The sequence below is a fragment of the Pholcus phalangioides genome, unplaced genomic scaffold (genome assembly GCF_987345545.1).
Source record: "Pholcus phalangioides strain wild (caught in Gottingen) unplaced genomic scaffold, Ppha-v1.0 ptg000011l_1, whole genome shotgun sequence".
NCBI classification, from domain to species: Eukaryota; Metazoa; Arthropoda; class Arachnida; order Araneae; family Pholcidae; genus Pholcus; species Pholcus phalangioides.
This window is the reverse complement of record NW_028301604.1, coordinates 62,381,467-62,406,447: the sequence shown is the minus strand read 5'-3', so window position 1 is coordinate 62,406,447 and position 24,981 is coordinate 62,381,467. Positions and strand designations below refer to the sequence as shown.

Genomic DNA, 24,981 nt, shown 5'->3' with positions numbered 1-24,981 from the left:
TTTCAGTTGAACGTCCATAAAAAGATAAAGCATTTCTCTCTCTTTTGTTTTTTTCCTTCTCTTTTCCCAATCTCATTATTCATCTAGTACCGATATCTGAAATGTTTTGTAATATGAAAAGCAATTCATGCATGAAAACAAATTAGTTACAAAAGTTAAAAGCTAAAAAATCTTAGATTGCAGCCCATTGGTTCATTCTCTGGTGTTTGGTTACCATTAAATGAATTACTGAATATCCCAAGGTTTAGGCTGCTTACAGCTGGTGTTATTGATATTTGACCGCTTATATCAGTGCAAACTAAATTGACACGGATGTTCCTAATGATAAAAACTGTGCTGCAACTAGGAAAAGCATGGGGGGGGGGAGGAGTTCTGATGCACCGGGTGCTGGATCACCAAGGGTGCCATGTTTACTCATTATTCATTCAAAATTAGTTGGGGGCACAAAATTAGTTGGATACTTTATCTGGACGACCAACTCAGTTGTTGTTTCTAGTTGCTGCCCTGGATAAAAATATCTCTTTCATATTTCTGATAAAAGAAGTAGCATTATAACGTATTGATTTGAATATTCAAGTATTGAAATTACAATCTTTAAATAGGGCTGATGCATGGGTGCCAGACCACATTTGTCAAATTTTGATTTACTTTCATGCTTGACAGACTGCTCAAGGATCTTATTTTTAGCTGACTTGTTTACAGTCATCACTTCACTTTCCAGGTTTTAATTTCCGTACGCTGTTCCGAGAAAGTATCTACATGAGAATAATTATTTAAAACATTTTGTATATAAATTTTAAGATTCACATTTTCACATTTTTTAAACATTTTTATATGTTTGGTGTAACGAAAAAGCCAACCAACCAGGGCTGAAACTAGTACCTTCATCAGCCAGGTCAAGCACGCGTTTTTGCACCCTATGTAATGTAGAAGGAGCAGTTTGAGGGTGAATTCGGAGCCCTTTCTGGTCCAGCATCCGAGGCCCAGTCACTGAGGCATGAGATCCAGTGCTCCCTTTTAATTGTGGCCCTGATTCCGGCATTGAATTATTTGAAATTATTACTTGAAAATATAAATTTCAATCATTTTGCATTTTATTTGATCCAACCTATCACTGCGATCCTTAAATAACAAAAAAATTAGTGTAATAAAATGAGTTCTTTCTAAACATTTTTTTTATTCAACATTCTAATTTTCTACTCCATCACACACTGCATAAACAATTTTCACCAAATATCTAGAATCCTGCAAACTATGTGGCCATAGAAAACACAATTGAAAAGGGCTGATTTTTTAGGTTGCCAACTGGAGGGCGGCAATATTTAGGGCGCCAATTGAATTGGAAGAACAATTTTTCATCAAAATATTATTCGCTTACACTTAAAAAATGTCCAGAAGTGGTCCCGGCCAATCAAATGATTGCCAAAGTATTTTTGTTCAGAACTCCAAAAGTTCATAAGGTCGTGACTAAATCAATTTTTTGGAGGGATCGCAAATTTTTTTTTCAGGGCCACAAAAATCCTAAGCCTGGCCCTGACTATACAGTATCTTCAAACATCATAATCCAGCCCTGGCCCTAAGAACCTCATAGTAGGTTAATAAGGCTTTAGTTATTTTTTCATAATTATTAAAAAATTTAACCCCAAAAGGGGAAAAATATGATGGCTCATTAACAAAAGCTTTAATGCAGATAAAGTTATCTAGCATAATTAAGAAAAGTCAAATAATTCGGCACCAAAAAATGGGACAGTATCTTTACTGTGGGACGTATGGTCAAGCTATTTTGTTGGGTGAACTATGGTGTATGGTGCATGACTTTAGACAATATTTATTTTCATTTTCACAGATTCATTTTCAATTTTATAAATATAATAATCAAGAAGGGTAGCACTCCCCTCCCACGTACACCTGTGTGAGCACCCATGGGACAAAATTCTTCCAACGCCCCTGTTCGCCATTACATTACGGTCTACTTAAATAGAATGTGATAATAAGACTAACTTATTACCAATTATAAGTATTCAATACAAATTTCTTATGTTTTTAGAGTACTCAACTTCAAATGTGATATTTTTCTATATAAAAATATATCCTAACATTACTACAACTTGTCTTCTATGAAACAATAATTTTTCTGCACAAAAATAAAAACCTCCACCACCTAAAATGAATGTTTCTTTGAGATGACCTCATGTGGTCTTTGAGATTGCTTCACATAGAAAATATTTTTTTGAAAACATTTTTTTTATATTGTTCCTAAAATTTATAACACTACTGATTGAATTACAAAATATAGTTTTTAAATATAGTCAAAAAATCAGTTTTTTTTTATCTCTTCAGTGTATGTTGTGTAAAATTTTCATCAATTCTGAATAAAGGTAACTTTCTTTAAAAAAAATAATAATAATAACAAACTTTACAACCTTTTCCTAGTAGATACTATCAGATAACAGATTTATTCTAGTAGATAAATCAGATTAAAAGCGCTATGTAATTCAATATTTAAAAATATTGTTGTAGGTTTCTTTAATAGCTTTTTTATAATGACCTTGTTAAAAAAAAGTCAATTTTATAAAAAAAACTATGAAACCGGGACAGGTGAAAGAAAGCATAGGTTTCCGAGGATGATATCACTCTCTGCTATCCATACAAAGGTTTTTAACAGATGGCTGATGCGAAGATATATTTTGGAAACAGAGAAAATTCAACTGCCTCCATGCGGGGAATCGAACCCACGTCCTTTCACTGGTGGCATTGTCAGCAGTTGTGAGCTTTAGAGTGAGTTAGGTCTGGCCGTTCATGTACACTCCCGTTCAGTGCATACGAGCTCCAAGGAAAGATTGAAATATTCATTGCCTCTGTAGTCTAGTGGTTTAGGGCGTTCACCCGAAAAGTGAAAGGATGTGGGTTTTGTTCTTCATGGGGGCAGTTGAATTTTCTCTCTTTCCAAAATATATCTCCGCATCAGTCATCTGTTAAAAACCTTTGTATGGATAGCGGAGAGTGACATCATCCTCGGATAAGTCTCCATCTGGTGGCATTGTCAGCAATTGTGAGCTTTGGCCTTACTTAGGTCCGACCGTTCATGTACGCTCCCATTCAGTGCATGCGAGCTCCAAGAAAAGATTGAGATATTCGTTGCCTTTGTAGTGGGATCTGGAACTTTCGCCCCCGACATTTTGTCCCTAACATCTCGCCCCTGTAACGTTTTGTCCCCTTTACATTTGGCCCCCGGAAATTTCACCCTGGTACATTTGGCCCCTGAAAAATTCATACCTGACATTTCACCTGTCCTGAACGTATGAGTGACCGTGTGAGTGATCGAGTGACCGTATGAATGACCAAGTGAGTGTGAAATTGACTGTAGGAGTGCATTAGTGACCGTACAAATGACTAAGCGAGTGGCAGAATGACTCACCACGTGAGTGACCGTATCAACTAGTGTGCAATTGCCTTTATGAGTGACCACGTGACTGACCGAATGGCGTATGAGTGACCAAATGAATGACCACATGAGCAACCAAGTGATTAACTGTATGAGTGATCAAGTGAGTGATTGACCGTGTGAGTAACCAAGGGAGTTACTAAGCGATGAAACGTCCGAGTGAATGAGTGACTAAGAGAATGACCACATGAGCAACCAAGTGATTAACTGTATGAGTGATCAAGTGAGTGATTGACCGTGTGAGTAACCAAGGGAGTTACTGAGCGATGAAACGTCCGAGTGAATGAGTGACCAAGAGTGAGTAACAGATTAAATATTGTGTAAGTTTCCAAGTGAGTGACTGAGTGATTGAGCATGTGAGTGACCAAAGGAGAGACTGAGTAATTAACCATATGAGTGACTGACCGAATGGACGTATGAGTGACCAAGTGAATGACCGCATGAGCGACCAAGTGATTAACTGTATGAGTGATCAAGTAAGTGATTAAGGGATTGACCGTGTGAGTGACCAAGGAAGTTACTGAGCGATGGAACATTTGAGTGAATGAGTGACCAAGAGTGAGTGACCGATTAAATACTGGTGTAAGTTTCCTAGTGAGTGATGGAGCATATGAGTGACCAAGGGAAATACTGAATGATTGAGCGTATGAGTGACCGAGTGGCTGGCGGAATGAAAGACCGAGTGAATGCTTTAATAAATTTCTGAGTGATTGAGCATATGAGTGATCAAGGGAGAGACTGAGTGATTAACCGTATGAGTGACCGAGTGACTGACCGAATGGCCGTATTAGTGACCAAGTGAATGACCGAATGAGTGACAGAGTGGTTAACTGCATGAGTGACCAAGTGAGTGACTGTATATGTGACCAGGTGAGTGACTGTACGAGTGTCCAAGTGAGTGATCAAGGGACTGACCATTTGAGTGACCAAGGGAGTTACTGAGCGATGGAATGCATAAGTGAATGTGTGACCAAGTGAGTGACCAATTGAGTGGCTGCATGAGTGACCGAAAGATTGATAAAGTGAATGACCGTATGTTTGACCCAGTGAGCGATTGATTGATTGACAAAGTGAGCGATTGAGTGATATACAAAGTGAGCGATTGACAAAGTGAGTGATTGAGTGATTGACAAAGTGAGCGATTGAGTGATTGACAAAGTGAGCGATTGAGTGATTGACAAAGTGAGCGATTGAGTGATTGACAAAGTGAGCAATTGAGTAATTGACAAAGTGAGCGATTGAGTGATTGACAAAGTGAGCAATTGAGTAATTGACAAAGTGAGCGATTGAGTGATTGACAAAGTGTGAGGGTGGAGTGTCTGCAAAGATGATCCTTCTCATCCCCTTCCTTTTTATAGGTGGTTACGTAGCACTGAGTGACCAAGTGACTCACACTTTAATGGATCCTAAGAATTTGGAATTTTCAGTTGAAGCCTAAAATATTTTTCCCAAATTTACGTTGCTGCGAAATTTTTCAATATAAGAAGAGGTATTACCGTCCTGAACAAAAACATTAAAATCCCCCAAGGTACCTTTTCCCTCCCCTCCCGCTTCCTAGATATCCAGATGGGTTTAAATAAAAACCTTCATACTTAGGTTCACCATGCATCATCAAGGAGAACGCAGGAAATTACAATGTTGAATACAGCTTACCACTAAATTTCGCCAAAAATTTCAATTTATTGCACTTATATGATCACTCACAGGGTCAGGGCAGGTGAAATGTCCGGGGGTAAATTTTCATTAAATTTATTTTATTTCATTTTCATTTCTTAACTCGATCACTCATATATTCACTCACTTGACCACTCATGTGGTCACTCAATTGGTCACTTGTACCATCATTCATATGTTCACTCATATGGTCACGCGTACAATTAGGGCAGGCGAAATGTCTGGGGTAAATTTCCGATTCACTTGATTACTGACTGGGTCACTCACACCATCATTCATATGTTCACTCATCCGGTCACGCATACGGTCAAGGTAGGCAAAATGACAGGGGGGGGGATCAATTACCAATTCACTTGATTACTCACTGAGTAACTCATATGATAACTCACTGGGTTACTCATATGGTCAGGGCAGATGAAATGTCCGGGGGAAAATTTTCAATTCACTCGATCACTCATGTATTCACTCATTTGGTCACTCATGCGGTCAGGGGAAGCAAAATGTCACGAGTACATATCCAATTCACTCGATCACTAATGTGGTCACTCACTTGGTCACTTGTACCATCATTCATATGTTCACTCATATGGTCACGCGTATGATCAGGGCAGGCAAAATATCAGAGATAAATTTCCGATTTACTTAATTACTCACTGAGTCACTCATATGGTCAGGGCAGGCGAAATGTCCAGGGCAAAATTTCCGGGGGCCAAATGTACCGGGGACGAAACGTGCCAGGGGCGAGATGTTGGGGACGAAATGTCGGAGGCGAAATATCGGGGGCAAAGGTTCCGTGAACCCTTTGTAGTCTAGGGCATTCACCCAGAAAGTGAAAGGATGTGGGTTCAATTCTCGGCGAGGGCAGTTGAATTTTCTCTCTTTCCAAAATATATTCTCACATCAGCCAGTTAAAACCTTCGTAAGCATAGGTTTGATTGAGAAAAAAAGGAAATATATACATATTTTTTATCAGATAGGGTTGATGGTAATAATGGTAATAAAAGAATCTAATTATAATACAGTGGAATATCTTTTAATTGGCTCTCCTTTAACCCTTTGAAGGGCAAACGTTTTCCCAAAGCCCCATAGAAAACAATGTAAACAGGTGGTTGCACAATGGGAAACACCACACCAGAAAGGGTTAACTGGATCTTTCTCTCTACCTGCTTTTAAAAAAGATCCTGATCCTTATTTTATGTGTTCTTATTATAATATTAATTAAAAAAATTATTATTACTATCAGTTCAGGATTAAAAACGGGGGGGGGGGGGGCAGTGCAATCGCACCTGTCATTCACCTGTAAAGGTGGCTCTGAGTCATATAAGGTGGATATACTATTACTGTATTTGACAGTGTATAAAATGCATCCTCTTGTGATGCTTTGATGACAACACCTACTGTATGAGTCCTGGCGAACGATTCTTTTTAACTCCAGAGTAAATATATGTATTAAAGAAATGTCATTTGGAATGTTTTGGAGATTATTTGAAAGCTGCAAAGTATTCTTTTTATTCATTCAAATTTATTAACTAGTCCACCAATAAAAGGTTGCTGTAAATGCACAAAACCTTTTAGCAACAGCAAGTCTCTCTGTTTGAAAATTCAATGAAAATTTGTAATTCTTTGAAATGTTTTTTGAGAAGTAAAGAGTAACTCATATTGTTTGAAAAAGATTGTTCTAACAATATTACGATTACTCCAAAAACTTTACTGTAGTTTAGTAAATTTTTCTAAAGAAAATGTTTATAACATTACATTATTTGAAGCAATATTCTAGAAAAAATTATGCTGGAATATTTCTTCTAATTAATAAGAAAATTATAGTATACTAGTTTAATTATGATAAGTGATTAACTGCACACATTACTGAATAATATTCTAGGCTAAAAGCACCATTGGCAATCTGCAAGATACATCCCTCTCTCAAACCCTTTGGCCTGTACTGGAGTCATACCTTTGATGGACAAAAGAAAGAAAACAAATTATTTCTATGCATCAATGTATTAGTTATATTAATTGTTTTTATAAACTAATTAATAAACTTGTAAAATTAATTTATAAATTTTTAATATTAATTAATAATTTCAAAAATTAACAATATTAGAAAGGTATTAATATTTAATGTTTATTATCAAATGCCTTTTAATTTCCTTAAATTGTTTATATGTTTACAATAACCAAATTCTGGAATTGGGGCATTCTAATTCCTGCTTTCCTGGGATTGAGAAAACTCAGGAAATGTTAATCCTTGTATACACTGCAATTAACTTAAACTATGATTCTCTCATGTATATAATCATTTTCAAAGAAAGAAATGTGAATTTTTTTATTCTTAAACATCAGTGTATGAGTATTTTGATTTATTGTTTCACAGGAAATCACTTAGAATAAGGAACAGATGAATGTAAAAACACATTCTTGTGTAGCATGAAGAAACAGAGTCACAGTCAATTGCTAACATTGATTTTATTTCTTATTTTTATCTTGCAATGTACAATTTTTTACTTTTTGAAAAATGTAGAAGTGCTTCTTTTTATTTGCTGATTTAAATGCCCCAACTTTGTGCATTTTGTGTTGATTGAGAAATGAAAAAGAATTTTATACAATGAAAATAAGTATATCTTTTTTTCTTCCTTCAAAATTATTCCTCAAATACTGTGCAACTTTTATTGCAGTTAATTTAACATCAAGTTGTGAATATATGGATATATGTTATTATACAAAATTAGATTGATTAATTTTATACTTAAATTCTGCATTCTGCAAATGAAAATCAGTTTGAATAAAGTTAGCATTTCTGTTCTATCACTCTTCATAAATTGATTAAAATTTAGCATTTTCAAACATCATGTTTCAGTAAGAAGATCAATTCTGTTTTATTTGTTTTTATTTAGAATTCAGTGCACTAGAAGATTTGAATACTACTCGTATTACCAGAATCCTCACCACTGACTTTCCTCAGTATTTTGCTATCATAACACGAATTCGTCAAGAGGTTCATACAGTCGGTCCTGAAGGGGGCAAAGTTACCTCCACTGTTGTACCTCAAGTACAGGCAATATTTCCAGATGGGGCATTGCAAAAGAAAATCAAAGTATGCTTACAGGTAAATATGGGAGAAATGTGTTAATAAAAATTTATTCATCTATGTTAGAAACAATACGATGAAATCAATGGAGTTTATCGTGTCCATACCAAGTTATGATGAAAAAATTAGAGACTATCAGTTAAAGAATAACTATGCTCTGTTGAGATTGAAAATTTGTTTGTTTTGAGCATGACTATATTTATATATGGCTGTATATAGTTGCTAGTAAAAAAGTCTTCAGCCCATTGTTTAATAAAAATTCCAATTTTGACTATGCTTAGGTATGTGCAGAAAGAAACCAGGAATTCTTTTTGATCAAATATAAATTTATTTTCTTTATGAAATTTGAAAATTTAAGCTTTATCTGACAAAAACATACATAATATAACTTCATAAATTTATCTTGATACTGATACATTCACATTTTTAGACACAGGTAGGTTTGGTCGATGACTTTGTAATTTTTTTCAGAATCTTAGTTTTTAACTTGATGCTAGTTTTCTTTGAAGTATTTTTAGTACAGTAGACTCTTGCTAATTGGGCACTTATCATACCACGGTGTGCCAGATTACAGAAATCGCTGGATTACTAGAAGTTTATTCCTACGTCATAGAAAATTTATCCTTTTGTGCTCCTTCTCAGGTTTCTGATTAGTATAGTGGTGTTATCTGTTGTGAAAATTGGGAAAGTGATGCTACTAATAGTGTGTGCAAATGTCCTTCTTTCTCAGTTTCTGAATCTGGTAACCCTATGTATTAGTTTCAAAATTTTTCTGTTAGTATATTGGCGCTAATGTTGTTTGAATTGGGGAAAATGTTTCTGAGAGTGCATGTGCAAGTGTCCTCCTTTCTCAATTTCCAAATCAGGTCCCCCTAGTATAACATATCTAATAAATATAATAGCGATTGCAAAAAATATTTGATATCTAACTCTTTTTTGCCTGCTGGAGAGACTGCACAGTCTCTTTAGGCCCAAAGTATTTGTTTGCATAAAATGTGTATGTATTTGTACATTATATGCCCCAAAGCAGAATGTGTCAAAATCTGCGACGTACATTGCAGAACAATTAGCTCTACTGCAGAACAGTTTGGAAGAAATTTAAGAAAAAGTGCAGAAAAAAAAACACTTTTACATGTATGGGGATTTTTACCACAGAACATTTCCAGTCAGCTGAGGGTTCGTCGCAGAACAGTGCTAAACATTCTGCTTTGGGGATTATATGTTTGTATTTGTGTAATAAAGAAAAATATGTCATAAACTCTTCTGCGCACAGGCATGAGTTACCTTTTCTATGGCTCAAAGAAAACCTGCCTAAAAATGTTGAGTTACTAGTCAGACTAATGCACAGCCAGATTACTGAGAATCTACTGTATAATTTAAAATTAATCAGATATTAATTTTTTGGGATCAAATCTTTCTGTTGGTTAAGGAATTCTTATGATGAAATTTATCATCTGATAGAAAAATTTCTAAAATTATCATCTTGATATCGCTTCACTGCTGTCTATAACTAGAACCAAAGTTAATCATTGCTTTATTTATAATGTGTTCTAATTCTATATTTGAAGAAAGATACAAACAAGAACATTGCTCATTTTGTGTGAAAATGAGCAATTATCATAGAAATATTTGCTCTTGAAGATAGTCTCATTCAGGTTTAGTTTAATTTAAATTTTAATGAATTTTTTGTCTATTTAAGGAAATGTTAATATAAAAACTTTTACATTTTCTCAATGTGTTATTACTACTTTCTAATTGGTACACTTGGACCCGCTTATAACAAACACAGATATTACAAATTTTCATATATAGCAAAGTTTTCCGAAGTCCCATGAATTTTGTATTGCGTCTCTTTGTTACTTTGATTGCTTATAACGAACACCGATTTTGCCAAAATACGCTTGTAACAAATTTTAAGCTGGTTTTGAAGTGTCAATTTTTTTTAAAATGCCTGATTTTAATCTAAATTATTTCATTCCAGGCCCAACCAATAGCACCTGAACTGGTGACACGGTTATTAGGTAACCGTGTTGCTGTTAGTCCAATTGTTACACTTGAGCCACGAAGAAGAAAATTCCACAAAGAAATTACTTTGACCATACCAGTTCCCCAAGCTGCTAGTAAAGGCATGATCAATCAATATAATAGTGATGCTCCAACATTAAGGTTGTTATGCAGCATAACAGGTAGTACCAAGTCAGGTTTGTCTCCCTTTCCTGTTTCTATCCTCCTTTCTTTCTTCCATTCAAGGGCATGTTAGCATCAATTTCATTATTAAGAGTACTCACCTTCTTATTAGCGGTCATGCCCTAGAACTTGGGGAACACTAATTTTTAAATTTTTTAATGTTGGAGTTTGGTTTATTCTCGGCATACTGGGAAAAGCCAGGTTCAATAAGGATTACATAATATATTCAATAGACAGATATGAATTTATATTAATTTCTGAATAAACAAGCAAATCAGAATAAAATAATATTTTTCATTGTAGCAAACAGGTTTCGTCTAGGAATTTGATAATGATAATAAAAATGAAGCATTTACATACTACTCTAATTTAATTATTGTCAATGTAATACCGAATATAGATACTGTATTTTTCATGGTTTTCTGAATGTTCAGAGATTGAAGAAATATATATATTCACATATTGTATGATGATTAATAAACTAATGCATTACAACATCATGTTTGATATTCCAATTTTACAAAAACATGATTAAGGAATACAAAAATACTTCACAGTCTACTAAAATGTTCACTTAAGTTATTACAATAATAGTAAAATTGGTACATATAGTCCAATGAAAAAAATTTTCTATCTTTCAATTATTTTCTTTAATATTACTGCTAGAGAATCTAAGATAATGTATGTAAAATCTTTTTTCATATTTTACATGAAACAGAATGTTATTGTAACTTGCACACATTTTAAGTACAATCATCTGACTCATTTATAAATATTAATTCAATAGTAACTGCTTCACAATGATTGTTGCAGGTAATAATGCTATCTGAATAAAATTTTAGAATGATCATTCTTTTAGGACATTAGTGTACTATGATGATAGAGCGTGTATGAAAGGCAAATACAGCCTTCAAAACTATTTAAAATGTACTACACTATATCAGAATGAGTTATTGTGAAAAATAGAGATAAAAAAAGAAAAAAAAATTATTAAAAAATAAAAGTTTAATCACATAAATATTGATCTGTGAGTGGAGTTGATTATCATTCTGAAATGTGGTATGAAAAACCTTCTACATGTCTATCCATGGATTGATTTGAGATTTGAAGGGAAACATTTTTTTGTTTTCACGATGCCCATAAATTAAATATTGTGGTTTGGGAAGAAGTAGAGTTGATGTCTGATGTAACCTATGTACTTTTATGATGATTATTTATTTCTTGAGTATTATCATGATATGAAATTTTCTATTTTGTAATTACAAAATCACAACACATACTTTTTTTTAAATAATATCTGCAAAAAATTCAATATCTCATTCTAATTCCCTGTGTGTGTGTGTTTTTTTTTAGTGCAAACAGCGAATTGCTCTTACATTGCAGGCACAATACCATGTCTATCAGTTGATTTTGTGAACCTTGATGAATATTCAACCTGAATTATAAGCATAATTCTTTACCGAATATGCTGTAACTGCCATGTTCAAAGGATTACTGAACAAGTTCCTCCACCGTTTTTTTATTCTCAGTTGTGGTCAATAAATTTCCATGTTTGTTCTTACATCAACACCAGACATATCTCTTTTATATTTTTTCATTATGTGAGGCTGTGATATGTTGATCTTGCTTCTGTGAGCATATGAAAATATTTTTATGGAGGTCAACTTTTCATGAGAGTAACAGTTTGATGCTATTGTCTCTCTCACCATACCACTAGCATTCTATTTTCATAAATGGTCTGCACCTCTGCTGGGAATCAAACTAATAACCCCCTCCCATTCTAGGCAAGTGCACTAACCAATACTTTTCAGAGGACTGATATTTTCTTTATGAGACTTCGCAGTGCACAGTCTCCTAAATCAGCTGTGAGTTAGCTAGTTATTTTGACATGGTCAGCACACTTGGGTGGTACACTTACATTAGCATGCTATACCCTCATGCAAATTCGATTTCTTATGACTCCTGGGGGAGAGGCATTGTCTCTCTTTCCCTCTGTTCTCAACGGCTGATCTCAGTTTGACTTACTAGTATGCAAATTGAACCTCACTAACTGCATCCCACCTTAAGTAGGTTTAATAACTTGAAAGCATGAATGCAAGCTGATCCCACATTTGAGAAAATCTCTCCACAGAGAGCAATCAGGCCTACAACATTTGAAAAAAATCATGCATGACAAAAAGAAAAACTTAACTTGCTAAGTTTCCTGCTTCCTAATTTGGAAGACAGATGGCAGCACTACATGAACAGATAACCAACATTCCAAAGCAACAAACTTCACAATAGGTTCACAACACATACGTGCACTTATTTGTTAGAAATTTCATAGGGAAATATGGACAAGGTGGCATGTGTGGTTTAGCAATAGTCTGCAAATTATCCACCTTAAACAGCTTATTTCTTAATCTCCAATCTCTTCTTGCATAGTTTTCTCCCCTTTGCAAATGGTAACAGGTGACAAATAAACATCTGTTGAAACAGGAACATCAAAGCAAAATCCCACCACACATAAGATATTCTCCAAATACAGTTAAACTTGGTTAATTTGAACATAGTTGATTTGAATTTTGGATAAATAAAACTTTTACGAACTCCCCCTTAAGTTTTCTATCTAATTTATTATTAAAATTTCTTGTTTAATTAGAAATTTTTTTTAATGTTTTGGATAATTTGAAGTTGGAGAGGGAAAATTATGATTTTTGTATGATCAAATTTAGTTTGGAAAAATTCTATAAGATAGCAGATTTTTTGTTTTATTTTACAAGATTTTTAAACAACAAATTTTCAAAAACAAATATAAGTTTTGAAAATTCTGTTTTTCTCTACTCTTTCTCTGATAATTTAATGCTCATTTTAACATCGGAGGAGTGCATTACTGGAATGCATTAAAAATCTGTTTATACTTAATTTGAATCTTTTAATCGTCATTTATAGTATGAGAAGTATGAATTTGTAATACTGTACATTAATGAAAATATAGTTCCTTGATAGCATAAGAATAATAAGCAAAATTTGGGAAACAGTTTTGTAACAGATGATCAGTGACTTTTTCCATAAATCTGGCTTTGAGTATGGTCAAGAAATTCTACAGTGATGTCGATTCCAGAACAGTGAATTATAAATTTTTAAAATTTGGAAAACAGTTTTGTAACTGATGATGAAATTTTAATAATTGGTAATTGTTATCCTACATGAATGTTGGTGATTAAGTTGCAATTTGTTGTCAGTTTACGGATCCAGGATAGATTAATTGGTTAATTCAAACTTTTTTCCAGTGACTTTGGAATTCAAATTAACCAAGTTCGACTGTACCACTCCATTAAAACATCAATGTTCTACAAAAAGAACATGCAATTTTAAACCTCTGTATCATGTATATAAATAACAGTATAAAAGAACCAATTGATTAATTTCATTTGTTATATTCAGCGGTAAAGACACAGAAAATGATTTTTAATTGACTTAAAATTGAATTTTTTGTGCAAATTCTAATTGAAATATGGATAAAATACCCAAAAATGCCAATCTTCAAAATTGTGTTTAAATAATTTAGAATGACTTGAAAATTTGAGAACTTCAAACATACTTTGAAATGGCTTCTATATATATACTGTACCCTAAAAAACCAATAATGTTGAAATTATTTTTTATATAATATATGTTTATATACAAAAATAGTGTTCCATTTATGGAGTAATAGCAGCTAAACTCTTAATTTTGTATGCCAAGCAGTTACAATTTCTAAACACACCTTATATGTAATCATTAGATTTTATAGTGTAGCACATTTTTTAACATTTTTCACAAATCTATGATAAAGAAATAACCAATTATTGCTTCTTCCAGCAGGTTCATCAAAAGCACAGTGGGAAGATGTCACTGGTTCAACTTCACTAACAATCATTAATGAATGTGTCTCTTTCACTACTACTGTGTCAGCAAGGTCAGTATAAATAGAATGCCACCTAATATTTATATGGCATATATTTAGGTATATATATAAACACAATATTTTAGAGCTCTACTTCTAACATATATGAGGGGTTAATAACATGGAATTGAGACCACTAGTGTCAAAAAAGGTGTTAAATGCTCGGAATAAAGTGAGGAAAAATATTTTCTCCAAGCACAGGGGATATTTTTAGAGAGAAAAAGGACAATATTTTTTTCCTCTATAATTGTCTGTGACCGGAAGGAATAAATTTCCCTGTCACTGCTCATGATACAAGCGAGTTTGTCATATTTTGGCGACTTGTGAGAAAAAGGGTTAATGCACATATCCCTCGAATAAATAGGTTGCAAACCTGAGTTGTCTTGGAAAAAATGTTTGTCTTTATTTATACTCCTCTCATTTCCAAGAGGTAGAGTTCTGGGGCACCCTGATCTCATAATTATTTTATATTTTTTAATGTATTCAGTCATTAATATTCTATAATATATATTTTTAATTCTTTGACTCCAAAAGCTGTATCAGTAATAGCATTTACATATTTCTTCAAAAACTGTAGAAGCTGTCTAACAAACATTATTTCTTTGCAATACAATGCAGTATAATATTCAACAGTCAAACAGGCCATTGACCTAGCTAGAAATTGAACTGTGTATAATTAGTTTATTTATCTCTAAAGAAAGAACAAATTTTTTATTTAAAAAAAAAACAATAAATTTTTTACGAAAAACACAACTAAAACGCATGTATTATGAATAAATAATATTTAAGCGACAAAATATCTCCATTTTATAAAACCCATTCAATATAAAGTAAATATAAAGTTTTGATGTCATGCATTTATACATAAAAAAAATAAATAGAATTTTCAGTTCCTCTTTTGAAACATTTTTAACCCCCTTTACAACTTGTCTGACAATAGGGAAAAAGAAAAAACTATGTTATTCATAGTTTGAAAAATATTGAAATGCATACTGAAATATTGAAATACAGTAGAATCTTGTTTATATGATCTACAAGAAGCCATGTCAAAGTTGCGTATAAATGCAAAAAATTCACATCTGAAACTGAGCTTCAAGTTAGAGTAAACACTTCCCCCACTCAATGCTCTTTTATTTCCCTTTCACATTCTCTTGAAAATTAGTCTGAATATGCAAGCTACTTGAGAAAGAATCATGAAAATAAAATTTAAAAAATCCTTATCCTGTTATACAATAAAATTTTATTGTATAACAGGTAAAATTGATTTGAAAAAATATCATTGTTAGAGGGATTTTTCCTTATATTGAGTATCGCTGTAGTGAGATTCATTATACAACAAAAAAAAAATCATTATTGGGATAGCATAACCTTCACTTGAATCTTGAGGATCCTTAAGATATTTTTTGAAGATGAAGAAAGAAAAAATTTTCAACTTTTTTCAAAGATTTTCTTACAAACAATAGGTTATATATGTATATGCATATTTTATTTTATTTATTTAAAAAAAATTTCCCCAGAAAAAAGAAAAATAATTCCAGAAAATCCTCATTTGTGTGAAGAGAAACCACTGCATTCACCTAAAGTTACTGCATGGGCTGCGGTATGCGCCAGAGGCATTATCGGCCCCTTCTTCGTGCGAGAAACGATTACTACTGAACGTTACGTTACAATTTTGGAACAATTTGTCAGCATACATGGCGCATACCGCAGCCCATGCAGTAACTTTGGGCGAATACAGTGGTTTCTCTTTGCACAAGTGAGGATTTTCGGAACCCCAAAATCTCCAGTTTTGTTTTGTTTTTTTTTAATTTTAAAAAATTAGAAAAAAAACTAAATTTTCGAAATTTCTGTACAACATTCTTACAGTTTTGCTAATAAATGTACCGTTTACCGCATAATTCTATTGATCTTTGTTGTAGAGATATTTAATTTTGAAATAAGGGCTTATTCGCTGATCACCCTGTATATATATACACAGGGTGGGCAAAAAGTCTCTCTCTCTGTGGAACTTCAAAAATTCATAAAAACCAGAAAAATAACCAAAATAAAAAACGGTTTGCAGGGTTAGCATGGCTAGGTCACTGGAATTTTTTTAAGACAGGAAAAAATAATTAAAAAACAGCCGATAGGTGGCGCTGACGCACACAATTCAAAGAAAAGATACACAAATAACAAACAGAATGTCTCCATGTCATTTATTACAGCAGTATGTGTTCCACATGACCACCACCACCGGAGATAACACATTGCAAGTGAGTCATAAATCCAGCAATGGCAGAGTGCAGCAGGTCCAGATATATACATGACACCTCTCGGCAGATCGCATCTTTCAGTTCCGACAGATTGGATGGACCAGATCCATACACCCGGGATTTCAAATATCGCCATAACCAGAGGTCTGCCGGTGTCTAATCTGGAAACCGAGGAAGCCATGGGAACCTGCAATGCCTGCTAATGATTTTGCCTTTCCCGAACGTCTGTATCAGGTAGCGACCTAGCAATGCTAACCCTGCAAATTGTGTTTTATTTTGGTTATTTTTCCAGTTTTTATGAAGTTTTAAAGTTTCTACGAACTTTTTGCGCACTCTGTATACATATGTGTGTAAAGAACAAAAATTGTGGTGTGTAAATCTAGAGATATGAAGATAGAGAATGAAGAAATAGCTAAAATAGCTTTTTAAATGACAAAAGTACTGGCGCTGCTCACTTGTTCATTCAAAAAAAAATTTTTTTTTCCTTTTCGTGTGTGTGTGTATATATATACACTGAAGAGCCAAAAAAAACTGGTAACCTGCCTAATATCGTGTAGGGCCCCGCGAGCACGCAGAAGTGCCGCAACACGACGTGGCATGGACTCGATTAATGTCTGAAGTAGTGCTGGAGGTATTTGACACCATGAATCCTGCAGGGCTGTCCAATAATCCGTAGGGGTAAGGGGGGTGGAGATCTCTTCTGAACAGCACGTTGCAAGGCATCCCAGATATGTTCAATAATGTTCATGTCTGGGGGATTTTGGTGACCAGCGGAAGTGTCTAAAGTCAGAAGAGTGTTCCTGGAGCCACTTTGTAGCAATTCTGGACGTGTGGGGTGTCGCATTGTCCTGCTGAAATTGTCCAAGTCCGTCGGAATGCACAATGGACATGAATGGGTGCAGGTGATCAGACAGGATGCTTACGTACCTGTCACCTGTCAGAGTCGTATCTAAACGTATCAGGGGTCCCATATCAAGCCAACTGCACACGCCCCATAACATCACAGAGCCTCCACCAGCTTGAACAGTCCCCTGTTGACATGTAGGGTCCGTGGATTCATGAGGTTGTCTCCATACCCGTACACGTCCATCAGCTCGAAGCAATTGGAACCGAGACTCGTCAGACCAGGCAACGTGTTTTCAGTCCTCAACAGTCCAATGTCAGTGTTGTCAGGCCCAGGCGAGGCGTAAAGCTTTGTGTCGTGTAGTCATCAAGGGTACACGAGTGGGCCTTCGGCTCCGAAAGCCCATATCGATGATGTTTCATTGAATGGTTCGTACGCTGACACTTGTTGATGGCCTAGCATTGAAATCTGCAGCAATTTGCGGAAGGGTTGCACGTCTGTCACATTTAATGATTCTCCTCAGTCATCGTTGGTCCCGCTCTTGCATGATCTTTTTCCGGCCACAGCGATGTCGTAGATTTAATTTTTTACCGGATTCCCAATATTCACGGTACACTCGTGAAATGGTCGTACGTGAAAATCCAAATTTCATCGCTACCTTGGAGATGCTATGTCCCATCTCTCGTGCGCCGACTATAACACCACGTTCAAACTCACTTAAATCTCGATAACCTGCCATTGTAGCAGCAGTAACCGATCTAACAACTATGCCAGACACTTGTTGTGTTATATAGGCGTTGCCGACCGCAACGCCGTACTCTGATTGGTTCCATATCTCTTTATTTGCATACGTATGCCTGTACCAGTTTTTTTGGCTCTTCAGTTTATATACACACACACACACGAAAAGGAAATTATTTGAAACAAAAAGAGAGAAAGAAAACAAACAATACAAGAGTGAAATAGAACATATGCATTGGGTCATCATGAGGTAGAACTCCATGCATGTTCCAAAAAGAGTAGGCATTTCTGGCTATGCCTAATAGCACTAAAAATTCCAACCCTAGGTCCCGATGCCTGCCTTCTCAAAAACATGTTGGATGAAAAAATGGAATAGAAAATGAGAAAAATATATTGAGGAAATACATTATTTGAAAATATACAGAGTTTCAGGTTATAAGCAAATTGAAGCATGAGAAAAATATTTACAAAATTACAAAATATGCAGAAATTACAGGGAATTTTTTCAAAAATTACAAAAAATAAATTAAGAAATCCAAAATGTAGTAATTATCTCCGGACATACCTTAAGAATGAGGATCAAAACATCACAAATGTATCCCATTTCTTGAGGTATGTCCTGTGTTTTTTTTACTCATTTTTTATTATATTTTGGATTTTTTAATTTATTTTTTGTAGTTTTTTTAAAAATTCCCTGTAATATTTCTGCATATTTTGCAATCTTGTATATATTTTTCTCATGCTTCATTTTTCTTATAATCTGAAGCTCTGAATATTTTCAAATAATGTATTTCTTGAATATATTTTTCTCATTTTTCATTCCATTTTTTTGTCCAATATGTTTTTGAGAAGACAGGCATCATGGAACAAGGGTTGTCATTTTTAGTGCAATTAGGCATAGCCACCCTTCAGAAATGCCTACTCTTTTCGAACCATGCATAGGGTTTCCCCCAGATGATGACCCACTGCATAGGTTCTATTTCACTCTAGCATAAATTCTATCTTGTATTTTTTTTTACAATTTCCTTTTTGTGTATGTTACTGCCAAAGCCCGAAATCCAGTTGACCCAGCTAATATCTAAATTTAGGGCTTTTGTCAGGCCCTTATATATTGTTCCGGATAATTTATCTCACAAGCACTTGAGATGGCAAAGCACAAAGCAATTTCATAGACAACACAAATTTATCTTACAGAACAGCCATTACATGTATTCACAAGCAGCGATTTCAATGAAACACACTAAGCACAGAGAGAGCGACCAACAAATAAGACCTCGAGTTCCAACTAAAATTCAACAAACTCTTAGATCTGTGGAGGCAGTGCAACTATAAAGGAAAACAAAACCATCTAGACGAGTGTTTCTCAACTGCCGGGCCGTGACTGATTTGTCATATCATTTCCCCCCAATTCATGTTCCATTAATCATGTTTTTGACTGGGTCTTCCACTTACAGAAATGAATGAAACCAGCCGCTGGCTTCCAAAGGTTGAGAACCACTGATCTAGACTAATCTCAATCAGTCTCACCTGATCTTTACATTTCTCTTGGTGCTATGCCATCACCAAATTATTGCTGTCACCAGACTTGTTAAATTTGCCATCAATTTGGCGAGATTTACAGAGAAATTTATTAATGATTATTTACAGGCAAAAAAAAGACATAATACATGATAAAATAATGACTATTTACACAATTTTCATAACAATTTCTATCCCTGTGATTCTTAGTGATTGCCCTATTGTCCTATTTTTTTGTGATAATTATAGCTATCTATGGCTACCCTAATGATCAATCAGGATATCTTAGGTATCAATACATAGGGGTAGGCCATAGCCCAGCAAAAGCCAGAAATTCAAACATTGGCACAACCAAGTGGGCTGGCCAGTTCGTGAATGTGCTGATTTCAAGCTCTTTGGCAGTAACATATACACATGTGAGAGGCAGAGAAACGAAAAGGAAATATACACTATGCAGCTCTTAGTGACCTTTTGACCCTTCTTAAGGCTTAATAAAAAATTTCTGTTAACAAAGCAACTAGGTTCTCTTAGTTTCTAATTAGATTGTTTATATTCGATGGTTTAGGTCTTTGTACAACCATCTTCAATGATGACTAAGGAGGATATTCAATTCTTTCGCAAGTTCCACTTTTTCATTGGTCCAGAATTCTGGCCGAAATTTCCCGAAATTTAATTTTACGTTTCAGTGAAGAGGCTTTTCTTGTTTTCTCAACATTGAGAAAAGCTGATTCAACACAGCCGGCTAGCAAGACACCACAACCAAAGGAAATTCTACTGGAAATAGAAGAACAAACTGATATTGTACATGTCTCTTATTAGCATACCTGTATCCTCTCAAACGTCTCCATGGATTTTTCAACTCTCCAGGAATAAGGCTGAAAACAAAGCACAAACAGAAAAAAACTCAAAAGGAACATCTAGTATGGTTGACCTTTGAAAAATTCCAATTATTTCATTTGTATATATTTTTAGAGATCTTAGAGATAATAAACAACCCATTTTTGTGCTCACTTTAACCCCATTACGTGTGTGGCCCAAACCCAGTTCGAGCAACTGAAACATGCAATATTTGTGATCAGACGAATATTCATGTAATGAGAAAAACTAATGTTTCTTTTTCGTGAAAGCCAAATTTAATTCATTAGCCTCTCATTCATTTCATTTTTTTATTGATAGAATGCTCAAAATTTTGAACCGGTAAAATTTTTTGTTTCTAATGCATTTTTCTGAAATATATGCCACAAATGAAAAGTTAAAATGGTCATCAGCCTGATGAATGCTTTTGTGGTGACAACATTCACATAGGATTATTTCAGTGACATTTTTATGCCACTTGCGAAAAAAAAATACATACATATATATAAATCTATTGATAGAAATTATTTCTTCACTGGAATTTGGAGGTTGAGTTGAAATGAAAATGCTGTATAATTGAAGTTGCATGATGGATAACTGAAATATTTCAACATTAAAATGTATAAAGATGAATCAAACCTAAACTTTGTAAGAATGAGAAAGTCATATAAACTGGGTTCCACTGTATGATTGGGTTCCACACATGATTTTCATTTATAAACTAAAAAGTACTGATATTGAAATGGAAGTAAATATTGTTTGTTTAACTTCCAATTCAAGTTTTCCTTAATAATTAGAAATGAAATTCATAGATATAATGCTGCTCATAAGTTAAACTTAACTTTCAAAACTATGTAAACTGTAGCTTTGTTACACAATATTATGGTAAACGAATTTCGACTGAAAAATTAATTAACATTAATTAACATTATTTTATATTTGATTTCATATTATCTGTTTGATCAAAGGTTTCATGAAATAAAGATTTTAAACATTTTAATACTGTTTATCTGTAATAGATTTATATATTTTTATTGTTTTGAATTTACTTTTCTTTTAGATTTTGGCTAATGGACTGCAGGCAACTTAATGAAGCAACACGATTTGCAACAGAACTTTATCAGGAAGCAATTCATGTACCATTTATGGCAAAGTTTGTTGTATTTGCTAAAAGAAATTATTCAAATGAAGCTCAAATGAGGGTGTTCTGTATGTCTGATGACAAAGAAGATAAAACATTAGAAACACAAGAGCATTTTACAGAAATTGCAAAAAGCAGAGACGTTGAGGTTTATTTTTTTAAATTTTGTTAGATATTTGTTATAATACAGAATTTTGTTATAATACAGTGAATAAAAATAAGTTATAGTTTGATTTTTATAATTATTAAGGATTAAAGTATGATATTTTGAAGTAAAATTCTCTATTTTGTGTAATTCTGGCATTAACTTTTTTTGTGACAAAATATTTTTTAGGTTCTAGAAGATAAACTACAGTACCTGGAATTTGCTGGAAACTTGTTACCTGTGACTAACTCTGGGGAGCAACTTAAATTAACGTTTCAAGCATTTCATGAAAATCGCTTGCCATTCAATATAAGAATGAAAGATCAACATGGGGAGCCAGTTGGTCGTGTAGCTTTTATGCGAGAGCCAAAAGTTGGCAGAGGTGAAGCACCTCAAATTCCAGTGTGCAATCTTAATATAGCATTACCAGAGATATCTGAGGTAAGAAAATTATTTTCTAAAGCATTTAAAAAGCATTTGCTTTCCTGTTTCATTAGTTGCTATTGTTGTATCTTATGGTGAGAGTAAACTATATGAAAAAATTTAATTATATATATATTATATTGGTTTCTGTGCCAGAATTCAATGAAATGTAAATGTAATCAACTTTCAGGCTGTTAGACCATGTCTAGGATATTTACATCCTGATGTTTTGCTCACATTTGTGGCAGACATCTTTAGAAGTTCAATAACATGTATGTCTCTGGAACAAGTGAGAAAAGCATGATCCTGCCAAATTGTTACTTATGTCTGAGGTTTGATCAGGTGCAAAAGAGTTATAATGACTGGTTTGTCTAGAAATGTATGACTCTAATTGACTGCCTATAAAGACTGATGGTGATTAGTTGTTGGGGGTCGTTTTTTCCTCAGTCTCACATCTTGGCATTAACCGTGCATTGTATCCTCTTTTTGATCTATTTTGGTGCTATGAAATATTTAAACATAGCATATAGTGGTTGTGTGCTTAGAAATATAAAATCTTAATGAAAGATAATGAAAGTGAGCTGTAGTTGGGTCCTAATACTGAAATGAAGCAAAGAGGCAGTCAATCATATCCTGATGTATATACTGGGTGTGCAGATTAAATGTTCCTAATTTCAAACAGTGATTAAGTATCAGCAATGTCACATATAAGATGGAGATATTAAAAAAGTTTAGCTGCCCAATTCTGTGAGTTTAGCTACAAATTTTCTGAAACCATCATTATGTATTCTGACATTGTTGCAAACAAACAAAGAGAAAAATTGAAAAATGGTACCACCCATAGGTGGAGATAGACTTTAAAGTCTGGGGGGGGGGCACGATGATGATTGGGGGCATCATGATGATTGTTAGTTCATACATAGGTGTATACATTAGATCAGTCGGCTCTACCTTTGATGTATTGCCCCCTCCCTGTATCTCTACCCATGATGCTACCATAGAAGAAGGTGCACATTATTCTGTAGAGATGTTAACTCTCATAGATGGCGAACCTGATTTCCTCTGCACGATCATTTTCGCAGATGAAGCAACATTTCATGTGTCTAACAAGGTTACTAAGCACAATCGCCAAATTTGGAGCTCAGAAAATCACCATGAAATTTTCGAATTACAAAGAAACAATGTCAGAATCAATGTGTGGTGCATGCTTCAACATGATATGGTCATTGGGCCATTTTTCATCCAGACAACAAAAAGAGCACATATAGAAATGCACTGATTTTTTTTACTAAAACTTTTTGAGTGTTGTTTTCTAGTTATATTCTTTTCAACTTCCTATAAATTTTTGGGAACTGCTCAAAAATAGGGATATTTGAAATGGTCACTCTGTTCAGGGCCATAGCCTAACAACCTGGAAGGTAAATATATTTCATATGAACAGGGCTGTCTAAGGGGAACAGGGGCGGTCTTAGGGCAGTGCGACCGGTGCAATTGCACCGGGCGCCAAATGGGAAGGGGCGCCGAAACGCGTTTAATATACATTACTAGAAAAATTATCTTCAAGATATTTATTTATAAAAAAAACTAAGATATACATGAAAAATGACCGAGATGAGAATTTTTTTTTCAAAAAAAAAACAAAAGGTTTGAGTGTATATAATATTACGTATAATATTACGGTTATTTTTCGAAAAGAAAATAATCGATGGGCAGTGCACCTATATACGTACAGTACATTCGATTTTGGTCAGATAAAAATACACACTCTCTCTCGAGTTCTTTACGTTTACCCCTGCAGGAGATTTTGGGAGGGAGGAGAAACAATTTCTTTCTCTGTTTTTGTGCAGTAAAAAATAAAAATGATGGGTGACCGCGAGGGCAATTCCTCTAATTTTTATACTAACAAGAACAAAAGTGTTTTCCTCTGTTGTGGGGAGTATTATAAGAATTGAAGGTGTCTTCTGATGTGGGAAATATTTTGAGCCAGAAAGCCTTTCATGCCTCTTTTTTTACCGACTTGTATTACTTTTATTAAAAATCCGGAATCGAATCTCAATGCAGTACAGTATTTCTAAAAAAATATTTAAAAAACGAATGAATTAAAACATACGATTAGCTGACCATTTTAAATAAGGATGGCACTTGGGTCACGTTCCTACCTGTCATACGAGGAGAAACAAAAATGTGCTCACATGAGAAAACCCATGCACTTTAGCACCCCCGAAAGTCCGACTCGCCAGACTTTCCTATTAGTTCACCCAGGGGCAACTCAGTGGTACTGGGTGTGCTCTAGAAGGGCGTCAAATCCGAAGTGAAAGGGCAAAAAAAATTTGGATAAATTATGTGTGTCCGCTGTAGAAGGGGACTTCTTCGTCCCTTGATATCCAACCAAGTGGTGTGCGAGAAGGGATGGGGATGATCACCACACCAAGACTCTGATAATATGGTAGAATGAATCTGTCCCGTAAAATACGGGACAGTAATGACTAGCAAAAATTCACTAACACATAACTCTGGATTTTCGCCTGGGGGAGGGGGGCGCTGACTACTGTTTTTGCACCGGGCACAACTAGGCATAAGACTGGCCCTGAAGGGGAACATGGGGTCACCGGGCAAAGTGGTTTTTCTGAGTCCCTACCTGGTAAATTCTAGAAAATTTTAACCAGATCTCATTTTTGTGAAGCCCCTCTTCTCTATAGGTCCCCGGGCTGTGTCTGGGTGGGCCCATGCATTAAGATGG

At 34.5% G+C, this 24,981-nt stretch overlaps 1 protein-coding gene and 1 long non-coding RNA gene across 23 annotated transcripts in view; one reads left to right on the top strand and one right to left on the bottom strand.

Moving 5' to 3' along the window:
- LOC149080678 (uncharacterized) overlaps nucleotides 1–24,981 on the top strand; it is a 312,101-nt gene that overhangs the window by 174,729 nt on the left and 112,391 nt on the right. For 15 of the 21 annotated variants that reach the window (XM_089239891.1, XM_089239883.1, XM_089239879.1 and 12 more), the window contains 5 exons: nucleotides 8,014–8,225; nucleotides 10,189–10,408; nucleotides 14,238–14,334; nucleotides 21,593–21,821; nucleotides 22,008–22,259. In XM_089239891.1, the coding sequence (XP_089096017.1) occupies nucleotides 8,014–8,225; nucleotides 10,189–10,408; nucleotides 14,238–14,334; nucleotides 21,593–21,821; nucleotides 22,008–22,259 (1,010 nt within the window). The remainder of the gene's footprint in view (nucleotides 1–8,013; nucleotides 8,226–10,188; nucleotides 10,409–14,237; nucleotides 14,335–21,592; nucleotides 21,822–22,007; nucleotides 22,260–24,981) is intronic. The other 6 variants (XM_089239884.1, XM_089239882.1, XM_089239876.1 and 3 more) reach the window with 3 other exon arrangements.
- LOC149080679 (uncharacterized) overlaps nucleotides 1–24,981 on the bottom strand; it is a 44,163-nt gene that overhangs the window by 12,823 nt on the left and 6,359 nt on the right. The window contains exons 2-3 of one of the 2 annotated variants that reach the window (XR_016193616.1): nucleotides 20,502–20,552; nucleotides 6,987–7,073 (exon numbers count right to left, since the gene is read on the bottom strand). This is a non-coding gene — a long non-coding RNA (uncharacterized LOC149080679). The remainder of the gene's footprint in view (nucleotides 1–6,986; nucleotides 7,074–20,501; nucleotides 20,553–24,981) is intronic. The other variant, XR_016193615.1, reaches the window with a different exon arrangement.